This window comes from Phytophthora infestans, genomic scaffold (genome assembly GCF_000142945.1).
Source record: "Phytophthora infestans T30-4 supercont1.32 genomic scaffold, whole genome shotgun sequence".
Taxonomy (NCBI): domain Eukaryota; phylum Oomycota; class Peronosporomycetes; order Peronosporales; family Peronosporaceae; genus Phytophthora; species Phytophthora infestans.
The window spans coordinates 1,628,980-1,639,074 of NW_003303727.1; the positions used below are offsets into that span (position 1 = coordinate 1,628,980).

Below are 10,095 nucleotides of genomic sequence, written 5' to 3' on the forward strand. Positions count from 1 at the left end.
GTGAAATCCCGAGTCACCAAAAGATCCGGGCACGCGCACCATTGTGGTGTAGCGGGATCAGCAAAATCTGCGAGATTGCCAGATCCAACTTACCAACTGCGCCCAGACACCGACTAACGGAGGGGGTCCCCCGATGATCCGTGTTCTGCTGAACTTTCCTCACCTTGTGTACCCGTCGGTAGGGCGGGATCTGCTCTCTCGGTAACTTCCGAAGAGTTCAAGTGGTGAAGCTTGAGTGTCTTGGCGAGACGTGGGGATGGGGTGGAGCAGCAGTGGAAAATCTTCACTCTGCGTCCGTGGATGGTTCCGTATCCTAAGCGAATATTCGAGCTTATGGATCCGGGGCCTAGATCGTGGATCTGGCCGTAGGGTTGCCTTGCGGGTGTGTTCCCTTGCCTTTGTGTTGTCCTTTAAGTCGTACTTGCCGCCTCCTGTGACGGGATCTTGAAAGTTGAGAGCCTCTAGGGTATAACCGACCAAGTAGTAAATTCGGTTAACCTGTCGGATCTGCACGAGTAAGGGAAAAGCTCACTAGGTTGTAGGATCTGGCCAATGTATTATCCAGTTATCACTACCAACACTAGATTCGCAATTCCCAACCTTCTCGGAGCTCGTACGGCCAAATGTAGTTCCGGTTCTTGAGGGCAGGAAGGCACTTGCGTGATACTGTGCAAATTGAGTTCTGTATTGATATTTAAGCCTATACCTGCCTGGGTTTCTACCTTCTATGTCTTTCATCTGCTAAATCCCTTACCAGGCTCGGCTGCATGTCCCTTCTTCCCTTGACCCATCATCCCAGCTGTGTTATCTTCAGATCCACCGGATATATGACGTAATCATCATGGTCACCCTATTATGGGTACACTCATCCGGATCCAGGTCGCTTGGATCCACCTCACTGTAATGGTACACTCGCCGTGGATCCGAGCTCTCCAATCATCCAACATCATCTCGCAACCATCTGTGATCTCCGTTGTCCCACGGAAGTTCGAGATCCACTGTATCCTTCATCCCTATACCCTGGATCCAGGTCCCTCCAGGCGGGATCCTCCCTCCTTGGATACGAACTCGGAAGTATGGGATCCGGGGTACCTCGCGGTGGATCTTGACTCTTCATTAGCCGTGGCTACTAGATCCACCGTCAGAGGGCACCGACCATCCTTCCTTCATAGGATCCACACTCGATCCACTCTTGTATAGTATATCCCATATCCATCTTAGTGAATCCAGGTAAGGGTGGATCCGAGGTAAGTCTTGGTGGATCTTGCCTTCTCGTACATCGCTCATATCAGATCCATCGTCATTCCATACGGGGTGCTGCTCGCCATGGCTAATCCACCACAGGCAACTTGCACCCGTGCCAAACAACCCAAATCCCCTATAATCACTTGAAATTGTCACTGATTCGGGATAGTGACCCCGCGTCAGGACCATTCTCTTATTTCTGAGAAAGCACTTCACCACAGCCGCAGGCCAGCGACAGCGACGTCCGGTCGCAGCTGGACCTCTTCGCGAACAAAGTCGTTGAAGAAATGTAGGTCCTCGTCGAAGAGTAGTAGTTGTATGTCCTCAACGAACGCTAGCTGGTCTTCTTGCTCGTAGCTGTACTGCATGAACGCTGAGTACTCTTGTAGACGCAGGATCCACTGCAACCATTGCTTGCAGGTTCCTTGTCTGAACACCGGTACTTTCTTCTTCGCGGTGGTGCCATTTGCCTTCGTCTTTGCAAATGTAATATCTTCAGCCATCTTTGAGTTGTAGTATTGTCGTAGGTCATGCTACGATTTGATATATCAAACTGTCACGTGGTTGACCGTCGATTTGTGTTCTTGGTGGTAAATCCACAACTGAGTTCGAATTAGATGCTTACAGCTTTGCTACTCGCTCTGCTAACTAGTCCTGCTGTCCTAGGCGCTCGTAGTGCTAGCTGTCTAATCCTACTTCAACGTCAAGCATATGTAGTTGCCTTCCTTCACTGGAAGGCTGGTCAACATGGCGCACCTGCTGGTCCCAGGGAGCAGCACGTCACAGACTGCGCGGCGGTATAGCTACAGTAACGCAATTATTACGAGCATCGACATACATGTATTTGAATGGCACAGCAGTGACCCTCGGTCCTTGAAGCTGATGCTTATCGAACTACTAATAATCTAATAACGCTATTACTTGTGACGAACAATTCAGGGGCGATTAGTGAGATTGCTCGCTGCTCGGTGACTGTACACCTAATCGAATGCTTTCAATGAAAGATCTCTGCAGCCATTAAAAGGCTTTCATTGGCAGCAGGAATCTAGGTGCGAAATGTTTTTATGGAGACGAGCGCAACATTTCCGTACCCCAGTTTAGGTGGCGGGGACCAGCCATTTATTTTAATTTGCTCAGCAGAAGCGTAGTTTTATTAGCAAGGTTTAGGGTACAAAGAAGGCGCATTAGTCCCTTTCTTCGTGGTTGAATCTAGGTGAGACCCACTACATGTACTCTGCTCCCATTACATGTAAAAGAAATTTACATTGAATCAAACAGCATAATTCACCCCATTTTTTATAGTTGAAAACGTAATTTGTATGGTACAGACGGTATCTGATAAATTCTTATTAGTAAGAGCTTGCTTGCGCTGACTGGACCAGTTAGTTAACACTTCAAACTCAAAGTTTTTTTACAGAGCTTAACACAAAAAGGTTAGCCGATCTCTTTCGTTCAGTGCTGACTTTGTTAGATATGAATGTAGGATTACCACTCCAATCAACAAGTTAGGGCGCTTCTGTTGTGTTTGCTTAAGTCAAAACACGCACATCACATATTTCCCTAGGCTCGACCATCGTCAAGTGAGTTGCCGGTCCAACGCAAAATATATAGTGAGCAAAGCTTTTATTTTAATTTTAAAAGTACGAGTAGCAATTATTTTTTCTTTGCATTCTTTTGACTCTCAGGTAGTCAATAGTTTCCACGACTCGGAGTCAGCATTAAAGCCCCTGTCATGTTGAGGGTGTCTGCTGCTGCGCATGAACGCCAAGGCTTTGGCCGCTTTGCGCGCTGTAGTTCAACCTGAAGTCTAAAAGCTGACAGCGACTCCCTGGGGATCCGATACAATTGCTCTGCTGATAGAGACTCTCGTCTAGTTCAGAGCTGTTCGGTGTGCGACCGACCTCCACAACACACAGGATCATCAACGAATTTCTGAGTTGGCCACGAGGAAGCAACATGCTGCTGCACTGCAGCGCAAGCGAGTTATTAAGAGTCGGCATACTTGTATAGAAATGAAGCAGCTCAAACGCATCCGTGTGTGCAGCAAAGCCAACTGAAGTTTTGCAGCAGTTTTTGCAGCCAAACTAACTTTGGCTTGAAAATGAGTGACGCGGGAGAGCTGTCATCAGTCTGTACCGAGGCAGAAACGCCCTGTCTCTGCGCTTCAAAAAGAAGAACACGAATCAGTGTGAATTTGCCAAGACATGAAATTGGACAGTAAAACCTCCGATTAACATGTCGCCGAGCCTATGAATTAGTAATTCACTGTCTCGCGCGCTAAATTTAACTAGCGACGGCGGGAACTGCTCGACTCTTCCCGTTATTTTCTCTCTGGAAGTATCGGCAAGGGTCAAGGTAAGCTCGCTCGTCGGCAGGCTCGAAGGAAGGCGCAGCATACGCGCTTTGGTCCACCCGCAGTAGACTCCATACTAACGTCCACCCCCTCTCTCCCCAGTGAATCCATACGTCATCCAATGGGAACGGGAGAAGCGCTGCACATTCCAAGACCCGACCCCAACACCATGAGCTCGTACCTGCCCCCGCAGAGCAGCGGAATGCCCTACAATTCAGGAGCTAACGGCATATCCGCCCCCTCTGGCCGTCCGGACGGTCCCTCAGGCGCCTTCATGCCGCCTCCACCTCCTGGATCGTGTCTAATGTGCTACAATCCCAACGTGGACGTGCTTCTCGAGCCGTGTCACCACCAATTCCACGCTGGCTGCATCGAACGCGCGCTCACTAAGGACAAGGTCTGTCCTACATGCTGGACACCCATCCAGGCGCCACGTCGCCTCATGACTCAGCAGTACGCGGCGCAGATGCAAGCGAGTGTCTCCCAAGACAATGGTGGCTACCCTTTGGACAGTAAAGCGCACGTGCTGGACGGCACCACGCATAACGCAGCAGCGGCTGGAGGAACTCCCACATCCAGCGCAGACGGTAACACGCCACCAGCCAGTAATCCGCCCACCGCAATGCGCAAGGGCAAGTGGACGGCCGAGGAGAGCGCCTACTGCGACCGTCTGATCGAGGAGTTCAAGAAAGGCAATTTACCTTTAGCCGAGGGCACGACACTGCGAACTTTTTTATCCAAACTGCTCAATTGCGACCCAATGCGCATCTCTAAGAAATACACAGGCGACCAGTGTATTGGGAAGATCATTTTCCGACGACGTGAGGACGAAGTATCCAAGGAGGACATGGAGAATATCCGTAAGGACCTGGCAGAGCTGGAGAAAACCTACTTGGAGAGAGAGCAGTACAACCAGCGACGACGCGAGAAACGACTCGAGTCGGAGCTCTCTAGGGACAAGAATCGCTTTGCGACGGCCAGATCCATTGGCTACGCAGCAGCAGCTGCAGGAAACCCAGCGGCCATGAGAACTCCGCAGCCACAGCCGCAGCAACACCAACAGCAACAGCAACAGCAACAGCAACAGCAACAGCAACAGCAACAGCAACACCACCACCAACAGGGTTATCCCGCTGCATCCATGCAGCCAATGACCAAGCAGGCGCCTCGCCCAGTGCCCGCACAGCAGCCTCCCGCTGGCTACGGAGCTTCAGGGCGACCAGGAGCGATGCCCGTCCAGCCACCTCTACACCCTCCCCAACAGAACACTAACGTCTCTTCTCATGTATTTAATGGCGACCACAACAACGTGTCGATGCTAGGCATTGCTGGATCTCAGACGCAGGGTCCAGGTCAGCACGCCCCCAACGGGATGCAGGATAACAAGCTTTCCAGCAATAGCGCTCCCATGGACGGCAACTCGAGCGACGCGTTTCCTCGCGTGTCATCTATTGACAGTTTTTCGTGTCTCTTCCCTCGTGTGGCCAGTATCGAGAACTTCCAGCATTCGACGTCATCAGGCTTCAATGGGATGAACCCCAACGCCTCGTACGCGTCGACGGAGACGCTCAACACGATGACCAGCTCTGGATTCGACGCACAACATGCCAACTTGCCCAAGCCGCTGTCTATTGGCGAGGGTCTGAACGCCTATTTCCCCCGTATTCAGTCGCTCGAGCAGCTGTCGAATTTGCTGCAGGATCATGGACCCAACAGTCCTCGTGCTGCTTCTTCGGCAGCGCAGAACCCTCAAAACTCCATGGAAAACGCAGCAACCCCCAACAAGCAACAGGACAAGGACAACGCCACGTCGGGAGGCGTCCGGAGGAGACTCGGTGAGATTGGGATTAAGGAGGAACAGCAGCGAGATGCCGTCGTCAATGCTCAGAGTTGTGACACTAGCGGTAGCGACGAACACAGTGCCGTGTCCACTTCGACGAGCGTGACGACTTGCTCCGCTAGCACTGGAGCCTCCAAGCGTCTTAGCCCCAGTCACAATGCGTCGTCAGGCTCAGGGAACCAGATTCAGATCCCCAAGCCTCTGAACAAGATGCCGCGGAGCTCGTCAGGCATTTTTCCGCGTGTGCCGTCGATGGACAAAATGCCGCGTGTGCCCTCACTTGACAAACTTCCGCGCATTCCGTCGATGGATAAACTTCATACCATGGGAGGAGGAGAGCAGCGTATCCCCAGAGTCCCGTCGAGCGATAAAATGGCGCGTGTTCCGAGCTCCGACATGCTGTCTCGCTTTGGCTCTGGCGACCTCAGTAGCTTTCCGTCCTTCTCGAACCTGAGCACCCTATCGTCCAGCGCCTCGTACGACAAACTGAGCTCGCTGGGCGGATTCAAGTCTGGGTTCCCGCGTAATTCTTCAATTGAAGATATCTTGTCGCTCGTGGCGTCGTCCGAGTCGACCGGTCTTCCTTCTAATGGCTCGGCGATGCAATTGAGTGCGCTGGCTGCAGTTGCTGGTGAAGAATCTTCACACTTGGCTAACGAACGGAAACGTCGATTGGAGAACTCGCAGCAGGAGGCAGCGCTGACAGCAGATAACAAGAAGAGCAAACTATCGACGTGAAGGTGAGAGACTCACCCTTCACAGTGGAGGATTTATAGATATGGCTATTGTCTCGAGCTGGTCGAGTGGAGAAGGACACCCTGCACACGATATAATGGTGGCCGACCACTTGGACAGGCATTATATTCAGTGGCGGAGTGCTCCTTCTCTCAAGCTGTTTCTTTTTTTTTTTTGCCTTTTTTGCCGGTGGTGCTCGTAGTGTAGTTAATGTAAGCGCAAGCAATACCTATTAAACTTTTATTTGCATGCCACTCGAGTTTTGCAAAACGAACATCTTCTTGTAAAGCCACTTCACAATGAAAAATGTACTACGTCGTATTACTCTTTGGTGAAGACCAGCCGTTTAATTTAAGGGGCCCACGACTCATGGCATGAGCGTCACCAAGACAGTTCTTATTAATATCACCGGCAGCAACCGCGGCTTCGGCCTCGCCTTCACGCGCCACTATGTGGACAGCGGCTGGAAGGTTATCGCCGCCGCACGCGACGCCGAAGGCGTCATGATTAATTTGGCTGACACTTGTATAATTCATGTATCTTAGTGCTTTGCACTTCAGTTGAAGGACTTGGCGGTGTAGAAGATCATACCACTGGACATCAGCGATGAATCTTCTATCGCCAAAGCGGCCGAGGCGCTCACTGACTAATAACGCAGGCATGGGCTGTGGAGGCAGAATCGCAGACGTTACCATTACCAAGGCTGTGTGACCTGTCGACGTTGAAGTTGGCGGTGCCAAGAACTGCACAGCTACAGTGGGTCACAGCATAACTGGCAGGTACGCTTAACATGCTCAGCAAGAGTCTCTGGGTCGCCTTTATGGACGACAAGATCGTCACACTGGCACTGCGCCCCGGATACGTCGTCACGCGCATGACAGGCCATGAGGGCACAGTTACCACCGAGGAGAGCGTCACCGGTCTCGCAAACGCCAGATTTCAGGACCGTGGGGAATACTTCAGGCTTTGTGTTGAACAGGAGCAAAGGGAATGAGGCCGTCTTCCGTGGCAAGCCAAACATTTTCCTCATTCAGCTTTGAGCGTCTTATAATCCTGAGGACGCCTCTTTGGCAGAGCTCTCAAAGAAATTATTTTTTTCATTTTTTATTTGTCACATGCGTCACCTGTGGATGACAACATCGCCTTCATCCACTGACCGTCGGTCCACAGGACACACTCGTTGGTACAGTAGCCACTGCGCGATACATTCAGCATGAAAAACGTGGCCACAAGGCAGGGCTTCCACCCTCTCTTCTTCCAAATTGCCTTCCAAGCAGATGACACACACATTCTGCTCTTCGTCCTCACAGCAAAACGTCACTTCTTCGCGACTTGTCGCTACAATCGCTGCAGTTTTCGCTTTCCGTTGACGTAGATACGCTGTCATGTCGGCTACGTTCTTCTCCGCCAGCCGCAAAGTCGACGCCAACCGGCCTTGCGTCCCCGCGAGAGGACCTGACAGCCTCCCACTGCCACTTTCACGCCCATTCTGCTGCAACGAGAGAGTCACGACGTTGGCAATTTGCTGCGCCAGATGTGCCTTGGCTGGAGCCTCGAGTCCAACCTGCCGCCGCGGCCGTCGGCGCACTCTGACCGCCTCCATAATATTATCAAAAATCATTTGCTGCTGGAGACTGGCCGTCTGGTAAACCCTGCCAACTTTGATACAAAAACAAAGAGGATGTGACACGACATGGCTACACCCCGTATGTATTGCGATGTGACCTGGTTTGGTCTTCCAGCTCTCCCGGCATTTACTCTTCATCAATGGACTTGTGTTTCTTGTGCGATTTCTTCTTCTTCTTCTTCTTCTTGTCCTTCTTAGAAGCCTTCTCGCCCTCCTCGTCCTCCACGTCCGAGTCCTTGCCACTGAGCTCCTCGTCACTAAAGTCGCTGGATTCGCTGCCAGAGGCGTCGCCAGGGCCAAAGTCCGAGTCTTCTTCGTCCTCGTCGTCTTCGATCTCTCCTTCCTCGGGCCCCAACTCCTCTAAATACTCGTTGAAGTCGCGTTTCTTCGAGCCCGACTGGGCACTAGCAGCATGACTCTCCTTCAGGTTGCGGATGCGCAGCTTCTTGGACGTCAGGAACTGACTCAACTCTGGGAATTCGCGTCGGTCGATGGCAGAGAAAATGTATTCGCGCGCTGCCTCTCCGCCCACAGACTTGCAGCTTACGAGCAGGTCGAAGTTTCGACTCGCCGAGGATCCGCTCTGCCCTGCATACCTCTGAAACTCGATGTAGTCAATCTCCTCGTAGCGAATAAAGGTCGTGGGTTTGTGGATGAACATGAACGACTTCTCCAATGGGAACAACACGCCACTCTGAGCTTTGACGGCACATTTGACAGCACGTTCGCCACTGTGGGTCTTAAATTTGCCCGAGGTGTAGACCTTCTTGCCGATGATGAACTTGAACAAAGTCGCGACAATCTGAGGCAACGCGCCGGACATCCGTTCGTGGATGTTGCCATTGTACTTTTTGATCTCCTCAGACGACATGTTGACGTCAATGTGCACGTCGTTCTTGCTCAGTTGCAGCACCAAATGAGGATAACCCTGTTTACCCTGTCGAATGGGCTCTTCAAGGCTGATGACGAAGGCCGTGTTGATGCCATTGGGCAGTTCCAGTAGGAAGCAGCGATTGATGTTGGAGTACATGATCTTGTAGTCGAACGTCTTACCGTGCATACGCAGGAACGAGCCATAGATCTCGACGCCATAGCGACCACGAGGGGTGAGGAAAGTGCCGATCGTCTCGTCCAGATCCACGATACTCTTCCCCATGACACTGCGGATGTTAGCCTTCTCCAGCACCTCCTGACGGAACTCCTCGGCTGTGACAACCTCCTCCTCCCCGTCACCAGGAGGCAGGTACAGTCTCATCTCGACGAGTGTCTCCTCATCCCCTGCCACTGTGTCGTCCTCGTGAAACTGCAGCTCCACCTCGTTCTTACCGGGCAAAGCGCACTGAGAAATCTGTTCTAGTGGCAATTCCATGACACTGGCGTTGGCTGTGCGGAAATTGAGGTTGGGGCCCTCGAACTTCATGTCGCCCCAGTTGCCACCTCCTGCGGCCACCTTCTCCTGCTCCAACTCGCGGTCAAAGTGGATCTCCACGTGGCTCTTCAGTTGCGCCACGTCCTGTGCCTTAAGGCCTGTGAAACGCACGTACTTGCCGCCCTTCTGGTAGACCTTGAGATGGTGAGTCTTGGGCCCCACAGGCGTCCACAGCAGCGTCACAATGTCATCTTTCAGCAGTTTCTTCTGACTCTCGGTCGTACGACTACGCCAGAGCAAGCCAGAGGCGGAGAGCACCAATACACCGGCGCTGTGGCCCCAGAACACGTTGCTCAGCGTTGTGTCCGACATGGAGATAATAGGTGGAGCCGCGATAAATGAAGCAGCCTTTTGGCGCGTTGGAATAGCGACTTAAGGGAAACTTATAAGTTACTTCAGTATTTTTCTGACGGTCAAGTTAGAAAAACCGACGAGAAGATGCACTTTCTGTGCATAGCCAAAATTACAAACGAATCAACAATGAGAAACTATCACTTTCACATTATATTACGTTTCGGCTATAGACTCTCTGGAGAGAGTCTCTGCAGCACCATAAACTCTTGGCAGCACCAAACTTTACGGTACCAGCACAAATAAGTGGGCTGTCTGTGATCTCCCGTCTATTTTCTGTATGTACAGGTAGTTGAACCGTAGAAGTAACCAATCAGAGGCGAGGAAACATTATAAACACACTATAGCTCGTATGACAGGTCGAGAAGAAGTAGAGAGATAAAGAAAACGTTACTTGTAGGCGTCAAAAGACGAATTAAGCACTTTATTAGTATTAGGAAGCCACCAATAGCTGTACACCAGCCATTAGAGTTTGTATAGTTTAAGTCAGTCATACCGACTTAAACAGGACCTCC

At 51.5% G+C, this 10,095-nt stretch overlaps 5 protein-coding genes across 5 annotated transcripts; 2 read left to right on the forward strand and 3 right to left on the reverse strand.

The window, feature by feature from the left end:
* Positions 1 to 2,875: 2,875 nt before the first annotated feature.
* Positions 2,876 to 3,241, reverse strand: PITG_14256 (uncharacterized protein; the record flags this gene model as incomplete). The annotated part of the gene is made up of 1 exon (XM_002899298.1): positions 2,876 to 3,241. The coding sequence occupies one exon, from the start codon at positions 3,201 to 3,203 to the stop codon at positions 2,976 to 2,978; it is 228 nt and encodes a 75-aa protein (XP_002899344.1).
* Positions 3,242 to 3,719: 478 nt separating this feature from the next.
* Positions 3,720 to 6,416, forward strand: PITG_14257 (uncharacterized protein; the record flags this gene model as incomplete). The annotated part of the gene is made up of 1 exon (XM_002899299.1): positions 3,720 to 6,416. One exon carries the CDS (start codon positions 3,720 to 3,722, stop codon positions 6,174 to 6,176), a length of 2,457 nt encoding a protein of 818 aa, XP_002899345.1.
* Positions 6,417 to 6,547: 131 nt separating this feature from the next.
* On the forward strand, positions 6,548 to 7,167 carry PITG_14258 (uncharacterized protein; the record flags this gene model as incomplete). Its single annotated transcript, XM_002899300.1, has 3 exons — positions 6,548 to 6,698; positions 6,832 to 6,880; positions 6,972 to 7,167. 3 exons carry the CDS (start codon positions 6,548 to 6,550, stop codon positions 7,165 to 7,167), a joined length of 396 nt encoding a protein of 131 aa, XP_002899346.1.
* A 126-nt stretch (positions 7,168 to 7,293) lies between these two features.
* Positions 7,294 to 7,776, reverse strand: PITG_14259 (uncharacterized protein; the record flags this gene model as incomplete). The annotated part of the gene is made up of 2 exons (XM_002899301.1): positions 7,294 to 7,504; positions 7,553 to 7,776. The coding sequence occupies 2 exons, from the start codon at positions 7,774 to 7,776 to the stop codon at positions 7,294 to 7,296; spliced, it is 435 nt and encodes a 144-aa protein (XP_002899347.1).
* Positions 7,777 to 7,927: 151 nt separating this feature from the next.
* Positions 7,928 to 9,541, reverse strand: PITG_14260 (FACT complex subunit SSRP1, putative; the record flags this gene model as incomplete). The annotated part of the gene is made up of 1 exon (XM_002899302.1): positions 7,928 to 9,541. The coding sequence occupies one exon, from the start codon at positions 9,539 to 9,541 to the stop codon at positions 7,928 to 7,930; it is 1,614 nt and encodes a 537-aa protein (XP_002899348.1).
* Positions 9,542 to 10,095: the final 554 nt, after the last annotated feature.